Raw genomic sequence first — 19,923 nt, 5'->3', positions numbered from 1 at the left:
TGTCACTGGCTGGGACCCACACTGCCTGCACACCAGTGTACCGCTATAATACCATATACTGTGTGTGTGTGTGTACACACACAGACACAGTGTATATATATATATATATATATATACTGTATGTATGTATGTATGTATGCATATTAGACTTTGATGGTAATGTTGCACCTGCAAACATGGCCGCAGCATAAGCATGTCGGTTAGCTGGGCCGCTGCAGTGCACTTGCGTATCGAGCCTTAGATGATGACACACCGCGATCACAAAAAATGCATCCATCCATCCATTATCCGAACCGCTTATCATCATTGATATGGAAAATAAGCTCTTATATCATAACAGTACATTTATTATGAGGTATAAAAACATGATCACACTTCCCTGTATGTTGTTGTTAAAATAACCGAGTGTTGAGACTGCTGGGATCAAGATGTTTAAACATTATATGTAAACCTGACAGTCACATTTGACAAAAATCAAAGACTTGGAAGGTTAACCATTGAAATTCCAAGGATGCGCTTGGTCCACCTCACCAATGGAAAGTTGTAGTACTAATAAAAAACAATAATAATAATAATTACTTAAAAATAGATGAAAAATACAAATGATATCAAAGACAACCTATTTAAGGAATACATGGAAGATGAATCAATAAAAATGTTAAATGACAAACATGGACATTTTTTACCCCACTTCTGCATCGAAGGGTTAGTTTTGTAGGAGGGGGAAGGGGAGGTGGCTCTGAAAAGTATCCTTTGTGAACAAACGAGAACACTTTCTTTCTTAGTTATTTGATCTCAGCATTCAGTTTCAAGATTCATATTTCCCTACACGTTTACTAACGAGTTCCCAGATAATAACTTTTGCTACTCAGCATTCTGATCTAATTTAGATCAGTCTTTTGTCAGTTAATTGGTTTTTAATGTTAATTAGGTTTTAATGCAGAAACACTCGAAGATGGGTTTGAATATTGAGGTGTTCTTATTCATGCAGATTACTCTGTGGCCATCAACGAGTAATGAGACTGTTTGAGCCAACAGGCAGGCACACTCTGACTTTAATAAAGCTACCGAGTGCTACTTTAAAACATATTAAGGTTATTTGTATTAGGGCAAGTCTGCCACTCCTCATGTCAAATCACATCTATGTATTCCATCTGTGCCCGCTGCTCAGCTATTCCTTTGGATTCCATTCAGTTCGAGATTAATTTCATATGTTGCTAAAAATAAATAAATAAATTAATCAATAACGGTTGTCAACATTGACAGCCTGAACAAATTTCAATTCAAGTGCGACACGGAGAATGGATTAGGTAATTACCATGCTTTACAGCAATATAAAGCGATAAATTAAAATCTTCAACAACTTCTTAAGTGACGACTTATCTATTCAGGGACACAATCATAAAGGGGCCTTGATGTTTACTGATTGCTCCAATCAAAAATGGCTGCTTCACACACAGCTGATTGGTCAGTTTGCTCACTGTGCAGCGAGGCAAATGCTGAGGGGCTACTGTTGTGATTTGAAGGACCCAAATATCTCCCATTTGCATTGAGTGCCACCAGAATACACTTGACTCCCACAAGTTATCAGCAAACCAGACAATTATTCATCAGGCACAAATTGGAACATCAAAGTCAAATCAGAGAATTACCATCAGGAAGACCTTAAGGCAAAGGCGGAGAGAAGACGGGGCAGCCTTTGATTGACCGTACTGCCCTTCACGCTTTCTCAAGCTCTCAACTCCTTCAAAAGTTCTCCACGGTACAGTAGCACACACACAATTAGCAATGTGGGGGCAGCGAGGAAGGTAAGACGACAATGGTATGTATAAGATATGAAAAAAAAAAAATTTTAAATTTTAATTTTCAAAGACACCGTACATATGATGACAATTGTAACTGTTGAAACCCAACAAGTGGATACCACCCTGGCAACGAAATTGGATAAAAGACATTATTGCAACCAGGGATGCAGGATAACTATTGGACAGTCCAATAGTTATCTGTCAGTCCAATATTGGGACAAAAAGTCACAATTATCGACCTGATATAAACAAATCTAGACCGACAACAAGTGATAAATCAAATACACCAACCGTGGTCGGGTTATATTGACACTTGAAGAGCATCATGTGCGAAGCATTAACCGCATGACGTCGCAGGTAAACATACTGTAGCTTGGCCATCACGACTTATTTAAAGAAAATGTTAATGTCTATTTCATTCGAAGCCGACAGTACTTTGCAGAACTTTAATGTTGTCGCTCCAAATGTTCGTTCTTTGGTAGACGAACGAGACATACTGTAAATTTCACCAAAGACATACTGTATGGACCTCTGGTGGCGAGTCAATAGTGGATGAAGATGCCGGTCCAACCTGGTATTTGGTGAACTTTTCCAGTTGTTAGAAACCAATAATCACGATAATACGGTCCATTCATTGACGTTGTGATGTTCTTGTACTAATGCTCAAATTGATGTGTCCATCGTATCTGCCGGACCTTTTTTTTTTCAAATATCTTCCATACAATGAGAAATCAGAATATCAAATTGGTATGTCCAGGAAAGTCAAAGCGTCTGCCTAATGCTCACTTTACTCTGTGCTAATTCAGTTCGGATGGAATGACTGAAACAATACCAGGAAGTCATAGACATAAATCCAGGTCACTTTTTTAAATGTGAGCTTGAAAAATTGATAGAATAAAAAAATGAGGATGGACTATCCTAATTTTATGTTACATGTATAAACATCACCAGATCATAGTTTGTTTAAAAAAAAAAAAGGTCTATCACGCAATCTAAACCTCTGTCTTTTGTAAAGTAAAAAAAAAATTTGTTATTGTAAAAAATAATTTGCTGGTTAAATGGTTGTGATCAGGTACTTGAATGTCAACCTGAAGCACAGTTTTGTATTTCAGTATTTATGTTTAACACAATGTCCCAAATTCATTCGAATTTAGTTTATATTTAGTATATTTATACATTTATACAGAATTTAGTATATGAATACATAGAAACAGATATTAGAGCATTGTCAGGTATTTTCTTGTCATTTTAAGGTCTGTCTGGATATATATCAATACCAGGAAATAAAATGCTTTCTATAAAGCACAGCTCCAGTACTGAGTATACGGTACTATAGTTGTGTGAAGAGAATGACAGAAAAAGAATCTTGAATTTGAATTGTACATCAATTCATAATTTGTTGTTTATACTACAAGTTTATAATTGAGTTTAAGTAGAGTGTCTGGCCATCTTCATTATTCTGCATTTTGCTGGCAATATCCATTGTATTGTGTCATTTTTTCTTTTAGTCTCTGACGCTGTAGTGTGCTTGTGCGATTTATCAGGATGAAAAAAACGTGCCAGCCCTATTTTCAGCTTGTGTGAAACAAATATGAATAGCCCTCCATGCGCCGCTGTAGAGGGAACCCAATTTTTATTGCACTAATTGTCAAAATACCCCTTCTCGCACAAGCACCGTAAGACTTGAGGGCACTTGTTAGCCTCTTGTGCTTGGATGATGCAATAACACCAAACAAGTTTACAACCTCGGCTTGATGGCTCTCATTGTGCGATTTCACTCTTCCTTTTACCACTGACAGCCGACATGCGAACCTCTCAGCCATATGCTGCAATCTAATGGGAACTTTTAAATTCTTTAGATGTCACAGCTCATTCACTGCCAATCCGTTATTTGTTACAATGCGTATGTGGCATTTGCAGCCACCATTGTTTTTTTCAATTTTTTGTCTGTTACGTTTTAAGCTCGGGTACGATTTTGAAAACATTGTTATGTGTGTATGTGGTTTAAGATTTTTGAGCAATATCAACAAATTTATGATTGCAAAGTAAAAATCAATCTACATTTGATTCACACTGTCTAAGACAGGGGTGTCAAACTCATATTTGTCGTGGGCCACATTTCAATTACCGTTTCCCTTGGAGGGCCATTATGACTGAAACCAAATAAAAACGGTTTCTTCAACTATTGTTTAAGTTACTGTAGTGAGGGGTTTGGTTACAAAAAATGCTTACAATATGTCTCTTGTTCATTACATATGGTATTTTAAAATGTTCGAGATTTTAACAAGCATCATGGAAGTTGACATGTTTGATTTGCTTTCACGGGCCACATAAAATGATGTGGCGGGCCAGATCTGGCCCCTGGGCCTTGAGTTTGACACCTGTGGTCTAAGAGATAAAAATTACCAATACTGTGTGTTTATTCTTGTGGCTGCAGCTTTGGGATAGAATTGGGGGTGATTTCTGGAAGCAGATTCACCAAACACTTAATTGAAACCTGAATTTTGGGTTGACTTCCTCATCCATCCAATCCGAGTACCATGGCGTCGGTTTGACTTGTTCTGAAATAGAAAATTGTGATTATTCACTTCAGTTCCACCAGCTGATCTGAATTAATTCCATCAAGTCTGAGTACGCTCACCTTGAGCTAAGCACATGTACGACCACAACAAAACGACATCATCAATGGACTACCGATATGGTCATTCACCATGGCAACAGAGAGAAAAATGTGATGTTACTTACTTCCCCACCTTGGAAATGGAGGTACGATTGCGGCAGTATCGTCAAAAGTAAAAACACAATCTCGTTCAGTGTTTTTTCATTATTTAAAAATTGTACATCGATACTGAAGTAATCACAATTCTGAAGAAATATTGATGGAATAAAAAAAATGTTTAGGCACCAGATTACAATCACTGCCAGTATAAAAAAATATGACTTCTTATCTCGAGTTGCGCAATTAGAGCCACCATAAATAGCACAGATGTTCACCATTGTTGTGAAGACAAAACGGACTGTGCGAGTGTTTTGCCTCTGTAAAATAACTCAATGAACTGCGCGCTCTCTAACATGACATGTCCAGGTGAGTTACCAGACAAAACATGGTTCATGTGAGCCCTTATGATGAAAAATACGAATGGATATCATTTTCCCTTGCCTGGGTGCAGGTCACCGGTACCACATGGAAACATGGGTCCCTCTTCTCATGGACTCACCACCTGTGGGAGGGGCCAAAGGAGTGGCTCCCAACCAGCAGTTCACAGTCCCCGACCCCTTCTGAAGTCCTTGTAGGGGGTCATGGAGAATGCTGCCCTTGGGGGTTCCCTCATTCTGCTGAAGGGCTTCAATTTATCTATTTTATAAATTGGCGACACCATTCTTGGAATTGATGTATATATTTGTAAATTTGAGCTTTATTGCATTTGTAGCAAATGTCCCCCAGCCATGCAGCGCTGCCTAGCGACGCACCATTCCGTGCTCCCCACATACACAACGAATGGGGTTAGTAATGGCATGCTATGCCCAGCAAGTTCATTGTGAAAAGGGCTTCAAAAGCCGCATGAAACTGGCCAAAGAGCAGCAGGCAGCTTGCAAGTCGCAGGTTGGGCAGGCCTGCCACAGATGTTGAGCTTGTCTTCAATAGAGGGCTCCGTCCTTTTAGCAATGGAGCCCTCTATTACTGAACATGCTGGACTCTGATTGGCTCTGGCTACACAGCTATCAAGCGATTTTTACACTGGTTCAATTTTGTCCGACAAGAGGCTGAGACAGATATTAGTTTTTTTTTAGCAGGAATGTAGACAATGCACACACACACACACACACACACACACACACACACACACACACACACACACACACACACACACACACACACACACACACACACACAGAACACACACACGCACACCGTATTTTCCGCAGTATAAGGCACACCTAAAAGCATTTAATTTCCTCAAAAGCTGACAATGCACCTTATAATCCGATGCGCCTTATATATGAATCGGTATTCTGATTTCTTGGGCGTAGTATTTTGAACAGCTTTGTTACAGCTGCAGCGGTTGTGAAAGCTCTATATAAATAAAGCTGTATTGTATTGCATTCCCTTTAGAGTAGCTCCATCTACTGGATCCATAACACAACCACAGTTGTGGCTTTTAGTCTATGCGCCTTACGATGTAGTGCTCCCTATACATGAAAACAGTTTTAAAATAGGCCATTCACTGAAGGTGCGGTTTATACTCTGCAGAGACTTATAGTGCGAAAAATACGGTGTGTGTGTGTGTATGTATGTATATATATATATATATATATATATATATATATATATATACATACACATATACAGTATATACATATATATACAGGTATATATATATACATATATACTGTATATATATATGAGAGAGAGAGAGAATTGCGAGCATGAAACATGATATAGCGAGGGATCGCCGTAGTTACAGCTTAGTCACAGTTCATGTTATGTTATTCCAAAGAAGAACCCCAGCAATAAACAAATCATGGCAGGCAATTCGTAGATTCCCGTTGTTCCTTTGAATCAGTGCTAATGGCTAACCCTGTATTCCCGTGTGAGTGCTAATGAGCATGCTACATCGCAGATAATAGGCAGTGTTAATGACAGGGGGTCCAACCATTCCCCCAGCTGAGTCTTGGGCTAATATGCTTTGGTCACCTTTTGTTAACATTTCTGTCATCAACAGATTGCATCCATCAACAGTGCATTACATTAATGCCCCTTCCTGTGACTCATCTGCGCAAAGCATGGCTGTGTTTTCTGCCGAGAGGCAAAAGGAAGAAGGAAAAACATATAAAAGCAATACAGCAGGTTGTGTCACGTGCAATGAGCACAAGATCATCCCATTTCTACACAGATACTGCAACCACTCCTTCATGTCAGTTAGCATTATTTGTGCACTCGGGGCAAGATGCAGAGCAGGAAATATGGCATATCTCTAGTGCCTGTGGGACAGTGTACCATGAATAAATTGTTGCGGCATCCCTAGGAGATTGCATTCAATCACAATGCATAAGGTATCAATGCTGCATCCTGTGTGCATGTAACATGCAATTATCTTCCACAACATTGCTGACTTGGGGCTGCTAAGAATATGGATCTGGACTTACTGTAAGTGAAAGGATTACTAATAAATGTGGCCAAAGGTGAGGTGCTAGTCCAGCTGAGAACTGCCCTAGCTAGATGAGGAGACCAAATGGGCTCAGTACATAGTGAGAGTCATGATTGCCTTCTAATTACAATGTCTACAGGTTCCAATTTAGGCAATTTGCAGAGCATTGGTTCACATGGGAAACTTTCATGTGCGATCGGTTCAATCAGACCCATTCACACTGCTCGAATGGGATTTCATTACATCCGCTGTTTCCACTCGGGCTGTCACAATTCTCCCCACAATTGACAATGTCATGATAGAAACTGCTGTTGAACTCGTTGGTTGAGCATATTTATCCTTGCCATATCATTATACCTCTTGACCAGATCTGACTGGAATTGCCAAACAAATCAAGTCACACTCTAATGTCAGCTTACCCTGTTCTGTTCCTCAGCTTTGGATGCTGCAGAAGTAGTAGAGATCATTGCCCCCACTTTGCTGTGGCACTCTGTTTTCCTGTTGCCCTCAGTCTATCCAAATGATTGTTTTGTTTTTACAAATGAGGCGTGGTTTCTGCAGTTGTCCCAAGATTCTGGAAATCTGGCTAGCTCATACTGAGGTGAGCAGTGCTGAGTCGAATTGGTGAAGTGCTATAATCATGTCTGTGTGCCATCGGCATCTTCTTCCTCTTGCTCTTAATTATGTGTGTAAAGGCAGCAGGTAAGTTGGGACGATGCATTGAACATACTGTATATAAAAGCCTGTAAAAAATACTGTACAAGGATATGCAAATCTTGTTCTACCTGTATTTACCTGAATAAAATACCAAGACAGGATACTTAAAGTTCAAACTGATAATTTTGTTGTTTTTAGCCAATAATGATGAACTTTGAATTTTATGGCATCAACACATTCCAAATAAGCTGGGACAAGTGGCAAAAAAGACATTTCTACAAGAAAGTTGAGGAATGCAAATCAAACACCAGTTGGGAACATCCCACAGGTGAAAAGGCGAACCAAACAAATATCGGACCATGTCCTTGGCTCGCTTAAATGCATATAACCTTTATAACTGTTTTGTTAAGCGCTTTGTTACAGCTGCAGCTGTTGTGAAAGCGCTATATACATCAGGATGTATTGTAATGTTTTGCAAAGCGCCGGAGCTGCAATCCTTTGCAGTATAACAACCTAAATGCGGGTTGTGAACCAGTCTATATGTTGTATCCAGTTCAGTCCTTGCTGAAATATTAACATGCCAATTTACCTTCATTTTCCAATGCATCTAAAAGCAAAAATTTCTCGATTTAAAATGTGTGCGTTGTGAGGCCCGGTTGATTGACCAAAAAAAAGAAAATAAAAATGCAATTGCATTAAAGCAATTGTTTATTTCCAGTGAATAATGGTACGAATGATGCATAATGTTGGATACATAAATTCCGAAAACAAGAGCTTGTATGGCAGTAGATGATCCTCCCATTACAGGCCATGTTTTCTCGCTCATAGGCAGGGTTAAAGAATCATAATGTAGCCTATTGCATTTAGCAGGTCACAGAAATTGATTTACTTTGGCTTTTAAATTTTTTTTTTTTTTGGAAGCACGGCTGTGGTGGTATTTTGCTCATACAGTCAGGAATGAGCCTTTGCCATTCTGCCTAATCTACAACCATGTCCCAGTGGGGAGAAATGACTTGCAACAGGAAAACCTGCATGAATACTAATTTGTCTACTTGGCTTTAACAGCTTTTGCATGCCTGTCTCATAGGAATATGTAGAACACGGTCTTTCCGTCTTTTCATATTAATTATTCCAAATGAAAATTGGGATATCAAAAGATGAGTGTGTGTGTGTGTGTGTGTGTCCGTCCTCATGGGAATAGGTCCAACCAGGAACTCTTGGCTCTCCCTCCTAAATGTGGTTAATGAAAAAGCGATTTGAAGCATCTCAAGCAGGAATGTGGCAATCTACATTTTGGAGCTCTCTGGCCACAGTTTCAGTTTGACTCTTCATTATGGCCTAGCCTTGTGGCCCCCCACCCCACACCGTATTAGCCTGCAAGGTCACGGAAAGAGACCAGAGTGTGTGGAACATGGTTGGTATCATTACAAAATGGAAGAATTATCATGACTTTTTTTTTTTAACTACGCTTCCATGTTTGGTTTTTTAGTGCATAACAAAGTTCTCTGCATTGACTGGATGGTTCTCTGTGCGCCATGTTTTGGCTGTGTGTGTGTTTGTTTTCAGCACCAGCTAGAGTGGAGGGCGTGGCTCTTCAGCAGGTGCATCTGTGACTTGTTACCAATCAAGCCCGTCATGTATTTAGGGACTGCCGAGGTGCTTAGTCACTGGCGGATTATTGACCTTGCTTGCTGTCTGTCCTCCGTCAAGAGATATTTTCTAAACCACTGGGAGGGAATTCCGGTTCCTCGAGAGCCATATCATGGCTGTTTTAGATCTCTCCCTACTTCAACACACCGGATTCAATTGATGATTGTTTCGGGCTTCTACAGAGCTTGCTGATGAGCTGATTGTTTGAATCAGTTGTGTTGAAGTAGTAGCCTTTTGTGGATTTTTGTTTTTTTTTGGTAATGTGTAAGTTTTACATATTCTGTGTTATTCAGCCTACTTTAATATATTAGAGAGCAATGCAAGTGTCATACAACGAGCAATAGCTGCTAACTAGTGGCTCTTGGAGTTACATGGAAAGCCCCATGACAACCGGTGGGAATTCGCACACTGAAGGTTCAAAAATATATTTTCATGGCCTAACCATGCTGGGATGTGGAAGCAGAAGAAGGATGCTACACATTGGCCTCTATTTTCATGGACAGCATGCGTGCACTCGGGCGTAAAAAACGGTACATTTTGTGCCGGAGCCAGACCCTTTTAACGTGTTTGGGAATTTGCCGGACTGCGCTGTGCCATGCTGGGCATTCGAGCCAACAGAGGGCAATTTGATGGCTGAGAGTAGACTAAACATCAGACAAGCATCAGACAAACATCAGACCACACTTCTAAGTTGTGGTGCAGGTTGTGTAATATTTACTGTAGTAGCGTAATAAAAGACACTATACGATATATCTACATTTTATACAAACATTTATACCAAAGACACTTTCTATCTGTAGGCAGAGAACGTTTGTATATGTCTCTCTCACACACACACACACACACACACACACACACACACACACACACACACACACACACACACACACACACACACACACGGACGCGCGCTTCCTATAGCATTTCCATAAAAAGGCTCCCTGCTGAACGCATTTTCTCCTGGGCCTTTTGTACACCAAAACCTCACCTGTTTTTTTAGAGTGGGGGCAGAGGGGAGCCAACCTTCCAGGCCCGACTATGGGGACACAGCCGTTGTCTATAACCCACTCTCATTCATAGACATCATTCATATGGAAATCACCCGTGGACCTATTGTTCACCCGCTGCACTTTCAGATACTTGATGAATCAAGTGATAAATGCAGTGGCCCCATCGGAGATGTTCTCCTTGTAATGAATAATATCCAATATGTTCAAAGTTATTATGCAAATAGGATTCCAGTTAATTAAACATCACAGTTCTTCTTTTGCGATGGGAAAGTTTTTGGACATCACAGTATTCCTGTCTGTTAAGACACTGATATCCATCTCTGACGGGTCTTATACTGTAATTACTTTCCCATATGAGACTAATTAAAGGTAAACGTTTTTAAGGAGGTTGTTCGAACTGTTTAAGCAAGTCAGTTGTTAGGCATAAAGGCCTTTTCACTGGCACTCACTCAGAGTGAAAGTATTGCGCGGCTGAGCGGAAAGGCGGTGGCAACATTTGTTTGTCGGTCTGCTTTGTGATGCTACTTTTTCCACATGTGGACTAAGGACGACACTAAGGGTATGTAAGGTGAATCAGGTGATTCCTAACCTGTTCCTGATTGGAAGTTTTTTTTTTCAAACAATGTCGCCTCTAAGCTGCACGCTGCTCTGACACTCCCAGCGCATTAAACATTTTTTAACCTGAGTTGTCTTGACTTTTTGAAATTTCATATTTGCCAAATATAAAGAAATTGAAAAGTTTATTTTGTGATGATTGATCTGTTTGGGACCAACAGGTGGCTACGTAGGTCTCCTCCTACAGCGGCACACCTGTTGGTCATCATGTCATTAGCAGAGTTTCTGTTAAAAGGACTCCCGGCCCGACCACTTCGTGTCGGGTCATTGTTGCTGTCACTGGCTCTGTTGGTTAGTGTTTGTGTGTTCCTGTCTAGGCTGCACTGAAGAATTGTTGTCGCTTCAACCCTCAAGGATAAAAATCACAATTTTTTGCGAGAGATTATTTTTTTAAAACACCAACCGTGCTCATCGGTGGAAAAGATTGTTTAAGTCTCAGTTAAGTAAAAAATAAGTAGATAATGATGAGTTATCTGAGGAGGGGGAAAAAAACCAAAACAATCTTGTATAATTAAAAGCACAGCCTTTTGTCTCTTAAGCACACACACCAAAGAAGCTGCCGAGGAGGCCGCATCAGAATGAATGAATTTTTAATTGAGGCGGAGATACAAATGACCTTGCTGTAAATGATTACTTAGTGACTGAAAATTAAAGAAAGGTACAGGTAGAATGGAAGGCGCACACACTTCAGAACCTCTGGTTGTCGAGCTAACGGCAACATCTAGCATGAGAGCAAAACCATGGCATTGCTTGACAATGTGTTGAGTTGGATTTGCTTTCATCTGCACTTAATCTATTTTCAAATCAAATTAACTACGCAAATTCAAAAGTGGCTTTCCTCAAAGAACATACGAATTTTTCAATAATGTCTCCTGCATGCCCAAATCTAACAACACGGACGCTCTGATCAAGAAGGGGCAATGGCTCTTCCTGCTCAGAGAACTGCCTGGAGTTCAGGGGTCACTCCTTAAGACCTTCTATGACTCTGTGGTGGCCTCAGCCATGAATGATGGCAGTCTGCTGGTCAGGTAGCATCTTAGCCCGGGGACATAGAGAGACTGGACCGACTGGTCAAGAGGGCCAGCTCTGTCCTGGGCTGCTCCCTGGACACTCTGGAAGAGGTGGGCAACAGGAGGATGCTAGCCAAGCTAAAAGCTATGATGGACAGACCCTCCCCCGCCCTCCAGGTCACCCTGACAGGACTGGGCAGCTCCTTCAGCCAGAGACTGCTACACCCTCGCTGCGAGATGGAGAGGTACCGCCGCTCGCTCCTGCCGACAGGCTATTGAATAGACAGACCTGAAAACATGGACTCACCCCCACTTACCCATTTTGAATATGCTTCTATTTATATTTATTTATATACTTTTTGTTCTTCTACTTCTCCCTTTTTGCTGATGTAAATTGGGAATTTCTCCATTGTGAGGCAAATAAAGGTTTTCTTATCTTAAATCACTCCATGATTTAAACGTTACCTTTGGATCACATGTTGGCATAGTTTCAGTGTTTGCAGCGTTGTACTGTATTTCTTTCAGCGTTTTAGTTTTGCAATTGTTTTGTGTGGTTTTTAGTTGATATGTGTGTCAAGTTTTTTGGGGTTTTTTTTGCCCCTGTTGGCCACGGTAGGCTCAATACAACACAAAATACAGATGACTACTGTATATGCTAATCCCGAAGCATTTGCACAATTAAAGGCATCTGTAGAACCGACACAAGCACATTTGGGCCATGCTAACACTTTGTAACCTGCGGGGGGATGGGGGGGGGGGGGTTGTACGGTGCGGAGGGACGCTGCTCTTCAGATGGTTCATGGGTCATGTGGCAGTGTGCCGAGAGGCCATTGTGCTTTGTCATTTAACAGGTGACTCACATCACTACACTCAAGCATGCCGAAGGCAGAGCACTCGGAGATGCTTGCGGCATTCAAAATGGATGATTTTCAATCCAGTGCAAACAAATCGCTTTAAAAGATCAGTTTAATCTATTTCGAGCTGCTATTATGAGCCGGGAGAGTTGTTCACATAAAGAGACTGAAGCAGGGTTAACAGCACAGCATTGGGCAACTCTTCACATGCAGCGTGAGAGTTGCCGACTTTATTGGTTTTTATGACAATTGTACCAAATTTACAATGCAGAATACGATATTAGTAGTCCGAGTGGAAAATAACATTAACCAAGCTGTGTGAACAAGCCCTTTTATTGAAACGTAGAACTTTGAAGAACACATCACCGGGTAAGCATCAGTCATAGAAGTCATCCTTGTTGTCGTCGTTTGTGTCGAAAGTTTGGGGGCGCAAGGCTGCTTCGATCTCAGAGTTTGTGCCATCTGACTCCTCCCAGAGGTCTACAACAGGCAGTAAAAATAAATAAATAAATAAATAAGTAAGTAAAAATATGACACCACACGTCAGAGGCATTCAAGAATTTGAATGATATATGAAATGATAACTAAAGCAAACCTTGAAATAGCACAAATAAAATTTCAGTGCATTCTATTTTAGCCAGTCTTGTATATATAAATGCAATTTACCTTGACGAGCAATGTTATGAATAAATATGTCGTACTGTGGCTGCATTCAAATGAGCTCAAAGTGTATTTCATGTTGAAGGCTGGAAGGTGAATGAATTTCTGCTCAAGAAGAAATAAGATGAATCATGACACCAGTTGGCCATCCATTCCACCAGATAAAGGTACAATATATAATCACAAGACACAGGATTAGGTTTTACCTGAACAATTCAATATATCATTTGAGTTAAAATGGTGACAAAAAAAAAAAATCTTTTACATCTATTCCTTTTACAAAAATAATGCACAGGCATTTTTATGCTGTCAGAGAAGATTAAAAGGACCGAATGAAACAAAGGTCAAAATGGTCCATTTTTCACAGTCGAGCTTACTTTATGTATTTTATTTCTCAGAAAAATGAAACTGGAATCATTTTCAATCCCGCTAATGCCCCTTTTTCATCGCCATAATCGAAACCTCTGTGACTTACTGTAAATGTCGGCAACAGAACTGGACACCAAATTCTCTGTGTAGCCCACAGGTGTCAAACTCAAGGGCCAGGGGCCAGATCTGGCCCACCACATCATTTTATGTGGCCCGTGAGAGCAGCTCAAACATGTCAACTTCCATGATCCTTTCTAAAATGTCTACCAAAATTTAAAATTCTCATATGTAATAAATAAGAGATATATTCGAAGCATTTTCTTGTTACTAAACTCCTCATTACAGTTACTCAGACAATAATTGAATAAAACATTATTTTTGATTGCTTTACATAGTTTCAGTCATAACGGCCCTCCAAGTGAAACAGTCATTAAAAGGTGGCCTGTGCCAAAAATGAGTTTGACGCCCCTGGAGTACCCGGTGTGGACAAAGGCATGTAATATAATATTCATTAATTATTTTATGCATCGTTGCTGTCGGGTGGAATTCCCCCAACATTTTTTTGTCCTTCTCGGGGAGTAGCTGGCCTTTGGGTGGATGGCTTTTTCCGCCCATGAGCGCCGCCCGCTTCTGCCCCAGCGCGTCTGCTTGGCAGCGAGGCCGAGATACGCTGCCACTCTGGCACCCACCCACCCGGTCAAGGAGCCCACTGCATCAATGACAGCCTCTCGTCATTTGTTTTGAGTATGAAGTTCGACCCATGTGTGTGAATGCTTTCCAGTCAAAAACTATGCTTCCCCTGATGCGGATTTAGCTCTTTTAAAGCATTTTCTAAATTAATATTATTATTTTTTTTTCTTGCACTGTAAGTAATTTTAGTAAGCTACGTTTTATTTCTGCAGTGTGTTTTAATATCTTACAGTGCAGAGGTGCAGGGTTCGATTCCGGCTCCGGCCTTCCTGTGTGTATGGAGTTTGCATGTTCTCGGCATGCCTGTGTGGGTTTTCTCCAGGAACTCCGGTTTCCCCCCACATTCCAAAAACATGCATGGCAGGTTCATGGAACACTCTAAATTGTCCCTAGGTCTGATTGTGAGCATGAATGGTTGTATGTCTATGTGTGCCTTGCGATTGGCTGGCAACCAGTTCTGTGCCCGCCTACTGCCCGAAGACAGCTGGGATAGGCTCCATCAAGCTAACGTGACCCTGTTCAGAGTAAGCAGATTAGAAAATGGATGAAATATAACTATAACTATAAAATCCTTTCAAACGTTTTACTGAAATCCTGTCATGTACTCAAATACACAATTCGGTCGTGCGTGTGAGACAGCCTTTCACAAGTGCAAGCCATTAAGAGTGTTTCACTTGAGTCTATGAGAGCATTTCAGTAGGTGGTTAACTTAATTTCAAATTGTCCCATCGGGGTCGCCACGGTGAGTGACTTGCATGATTTGTTTGGCACAGTTTTTAGATGGATGCATTTCCCGACACAAGCCACCCATTATCCAGGCATGGGACCTGCACAGTGCGTGGCAGGTGATTCTGAATTACTCTTCATACAGTGTAGGCCAATGATGCTGAGCAGATTTACACTGCAATAATGAAAACGAACATGTCTCTTGACCGCCCACTTCAAGGTGTTGTCCACCTTTCGCTCATAGTCGGCTGCGATAAACTCAAACACCCCCGCGACCCTCAATGCAAGAGAGAATGCATGGATCACTGGATGTCTGTGACCGTGCAAATACAAATGAGTGTTGTCTAAAGGCAGGCTTGTTGATATACTGTAGCTCTTGTATGAGATCACATGAAATCACATGGGTGTACATAGAGTTAGCAGTAATGAGGGCATGAAAACTAATATCCCAATGATGGCAATCTTGGCCCATTCAAAAATGAGTGAAGGTTCGGGGAATGATTACTTCAAGATGGTTTCATTTAATCAGAAATGTAGGAGCTTACCAAAAATCAGGCCGATAATGTTTCTGATTCATGATTGTGGAAAAGTATTATGTACATTTTACTTTTTCAGTAAAAGGGCTTTACCTTCGAGGTCTAATTCTGGTTTACAAGTTCTCTCAAAGGGATTTAGTTTGAAGGTCGATTTCTGGCTGACAAGTTCTCAAAAAGCATACAGCTGCTTGGAAAGAAATTTTCACTTTTTTCACACAAACTTAAATTCACAGAAATATATTAAATGTCTTTGTCTCTATTTGCCTGTCCTACACAATTAACCACTTTTGACAAAGTCTTCACAGAGGGTTCATCCGTGTCACACTCAAGTGCAGAGAGTGGCCAAGTGGAACACACACATGTGAACAAGACTGTATTTGTATCCTTCCTTTGTAAGTGTGAGAACCGTGCACTCTACTTTGCTCCTAATTATTCTAGCCGAACAGAGAAACATACACACAAATTAAAAAAAAAAAAAAAACTTCCATTGAATTTGTAATGAAAAGGGAATTTTTATGATGGTTTTTCAATTTTGTGTGTGTGTGTGTGTGTGTGTGTATATATATATATATATATATATATATATAGATAGATAGATAGATACAGAGATAGAGAGATAGCATGATCAAAGAGATTAATAATTGCAATGCTAAACATAATCCTCATTGGAAGGAAAATTCTAACAATAAGATCCATCTTCTGCGTTTAGAGTTGTTGTAGTTCATTGGGTCACACCCCTGATCCAGCATGTAATCCATTGTAGGTGGTGTTTGGTAAATAAATAATACATAAAAGCCATTCATTTTAATATGTATACTACAAACGTTTTCAAGTGAGCTATGCGGTTTTCAATACGCTACTAACCTTTTGACTGCAGAGCAGAATAAATCTTGCGGTTCACCTTGTCTTTCCTACAAACACAAAAGCAATGATCAGATTTTGTCTTGTTGTAGTGATGGAAAGTTGCTTTGAAATGACAGAGTGTAAGAGTGGGAATTGTAACACTGTCTCACACTGGATTTCTAAACTGTAACACGTATTTGCAAAAAAGACAGTGAGGTTTTTATGACTATTCTGGTTGTACATCACCACAAAAATGAAGTTGGGGTGCCAAGGTATACATAAGGGCAAAGTATACCACAGGTTTGACACCTGTTTTCGAGATTGATATCAGTTATTCAAACGGGAGAAACACTTTCCCAAAAGAACATAATCTGGGGCAATAGTTAATACCAGAATTAACTCATTGTTACTTATGAACAATTCGGCTTACAAACAGCCTCTCAGAACTCATTGCGTTTGTATCTTGGAGACCTCATATACATATATATATATATCTCACACATACACTTAGAGTCAAACCTCATTACAACACACCTCGAGGGACAAAATGTACGTTATAACGGTAGTTTGTTGATAAAATGTCACCAACTACGATGTATAAACATGTCAATTACAAATACATGTATACAGTATGAAAAAATATATATTTTATTAGACATGAAACAAACACCTGTCTGTTCCTATTTCATCTCTGAAAACGTTCAGGCAGCAAATGAAAAGCTTTCAATCAGTTGGCCTCGGACTCTGCCATGATTTTGTTGCCAGTATGCGAAATCGTCGACTTTGCCAATTCGTAGTCTCGGCTGAGTGAATGTGAGAGACAATTTTAGCCTTCACAGACAGCGAGATATGCTTCTATTTACCAGACATGTTTTTAGACCATGTGCGCCGTGCCTCCAGAATTACAACAAAGTGCGAGTCGATCAGTACCGAAATTAGCTTTCCAGTGTCCCTAGTAACGAAGGCCTTTCCACTATTTTGTGAGAAAAAATTGGTCGTTATAATGAAGTTTACTTTATAAAGGTGTTTGTGGTCAGCAAAATCGGCAAATGGAAAATGAGTTACGTGAAATAGGGACTTTGAAATGTGAACGTTATCGGGGTGGAAATGGAAATGCATAATTTTGTGGAAGGGAATTTCTGTAGGTTGGCAACTATGTGTCATAGAGATAAGATTACTGGTTAAACTTGAACAATAAACAAGGAGAACTTGGCTGCTCCTGTCGAAAATGCGCAAAAATGACTTCTACAAGGTCCTCCACTGAAAAACAATCCAAAGGCAGGGTTGCCAGGTTCCCATAGCTTTGCTGATATCACTATGTAAATGTGTGCCCTTCGAAACAGCTTTGATCTAACTCAATGCATATGCAATTAAGGCCCCGGTTCCACTTTAAAAGGCCTCCCCTTCAAATTTACATCATCACAGATACCATTAGTATCCTCAATCTACCCTCTATCTCCCAAGTTAGCGCACGTTTGTCATCCATATTGCATATTTGTGTGCTTCTTCAGTTTTCAACCATTCAGATGTTCCTCCATTGCAAAAGGCAAATTTCCCCAGTGTGGGACAAATAATTTTTTTCTTATCATATGTATCAATTCAAACCAATGACCACTTAGATTGTCATCTTCTCACTCACTACCATCTTTTCACCTCATCTTCTTCGCCTCAGTTAATTTAGGCACAGTCAGCCGGACACCGAGAATTACATTGACTACATTGCAGTTCTTTGCTTCCAAAATACAGTGTACAGTATATTGCTGCTTTCTAAAACAAGACACAGCCATGTGTACTCCCAACAAATCATTTGCATTCCCATTTTAAATGTGTTTAACAGGGTTTCAATGATGTCTATTACCTGAGGTTATCATCTACTTACGCTCGTGCACACTTGTATTGAATAACTAACTTAAAAGAAACACAAATGGGCGCAAAATTCAGTGGGGACACAAAATAAATCTGGAGGATCATCTGTGTCTGCCAAATGGGCAAAGTTTCCATACTGTTCATTTTATGCCTCGGTACATGAATGTGCAAAAGGCTCGGTCGGAGCAAATGCAAAAAGATTAAAGGAAGGCTTCTTTAATTTTACACGCGTGTCTTGATTGGTAGTAGTTAGTTTTGCTTAGAAAAACGCAAAAGGTGTTTGGCAACATTTTCAACACACAGATACGTCCAAAGGTTGGACAGCAGACACACATTTTATAACGAGGGGGACACACGATATTGAATGAAGATGAATGACTGTTGGAAATAAATGTATCGAATAATTTGCACATTTATGCAAAGTACAAAGTTGGAGTTGCAGGTCAGTGCCTATTGTTCTATTGTCCTGTAGCACGCGTTGGTAGCCAGTTTTCATTGGGTGATCACGACCCGTTTTTCAACGCAGATCAGCATTCGCATGGCAGTCGTTACACGTGAGAGGGATGGGCGAAGCTTAGCGCACACATATCCGAATGTTTCCTTGCTCATTCTGAAGTTAGATATCCAGTCTGAATGAGTAAACGAACCGTTGACAACTCTATCCCACCAAACAGAACTGTCCAATCATGTCCAAGACTTCAAAACTCATACATGAGAAAAATATATATTGTTCCAGAAGGACAACCATCTCTGCAGCACTCAACTAAGCAGGCCAGAATGGTGGAGTGGCCAGACAGAGAGAAACTAATCTTTAGTGCAAGGCACATAGCAACCTGCCCGGAGTTTGCCAAAAGGTACCTTACGAACACTCAGACCATGAGAAATAAAAATCTCTGGTCTGATAAGACAAAGACTGAATTCTTTGGTGTGAATGCCAGACATTGTGTTTGGAGGAAACTACTCATCACATGACCAAAACCACACCGACAATGAACCATGGTGGCGGTAGCATCATGCTATGGGTATGTTTTTCAGCAGTAGGAACTGGAACATTAGTCGGGATTGGTGGAAAGATGAATGCAGCAAAGTACAGAGACTGGGTGAAAACCTGCTTCAGAATGCCCAGGACCTCAGACTGGGCGAAGGTTTAACTTCAAACAGGACAACGACTCTCAGCACACAGCCAAAACAATGAAGGACTGCCTTCAGGACAACTCTGTTCATGTCCTTGAGTGACCCAGCCAGAGCCCAGACTTGAATCCGAACATCTCTGGAGAGATCTGAAAATGGCTGTGCACCGACGCTCCCATTCAACCTGATGGAGCTTGAGAGGTGCTTCAAAGAGGAAAGTGTGAAACTGCCCAAAGATAGCCATGTGTCAAGCTTGTGGCATATTCAAAAAGTCTTGAGGTTGTGTTTCCTACCAAACAAGCATGAACAATGTATTGAGCAAAGGCTGCGAATATTTGATGATTTATTTAT

At 40.5% G+C, this 19,923-nt stretch overlaps 1 protein-coding gene across 1 annotated transcript in view; it reads right to left on the bottom strand.

Moving 5' to 3' along the window:
* Positions 1–13,065: 13,065 nt before the first annotated feature.
* The window catches only part of kiz (kizuna centrosomal protein), a 35,019-nt gene continuing 28,161 nt past the window's right edge, over positions 13,066–19,923 (bottom strand). The window contains exons 14-15 of the mRNA XM_086127986.1: positions 16,597–16,643; positions 13,066–13,231 (exon numbers count right to left, since the gene is read on the bottom strand). Of these exons, the coding sequence (XP_085984112.1) occupies positions 13,128–13,231; positions 16,597–16,643 (151 nt within the window). The 3' untranslated portion in view covers positions 13,066–13,127. The remainder of the gene's footprint in view (positions 13,232–16,596; positions 16,644–19,923) is intronic.

This window comes from Hippocampus guttulatus, chromosome 13 (genome assembly GCF_054856545.1).
Source record: "Hippocampus guttulatus isolate MCC_2025c chromosome 13, RoL_Hgut_1.0, whole genome shotgun sequence".
NCBI lineage: Eukaryota > Metazoa > Chordata > Actinopteri > Syngnathiformes > Syngnathidae > Hippocampus > Hippocampus guttulatus.
This window is presented reverse-complemented; position numbering and strand designations above follow the sequence as displayed.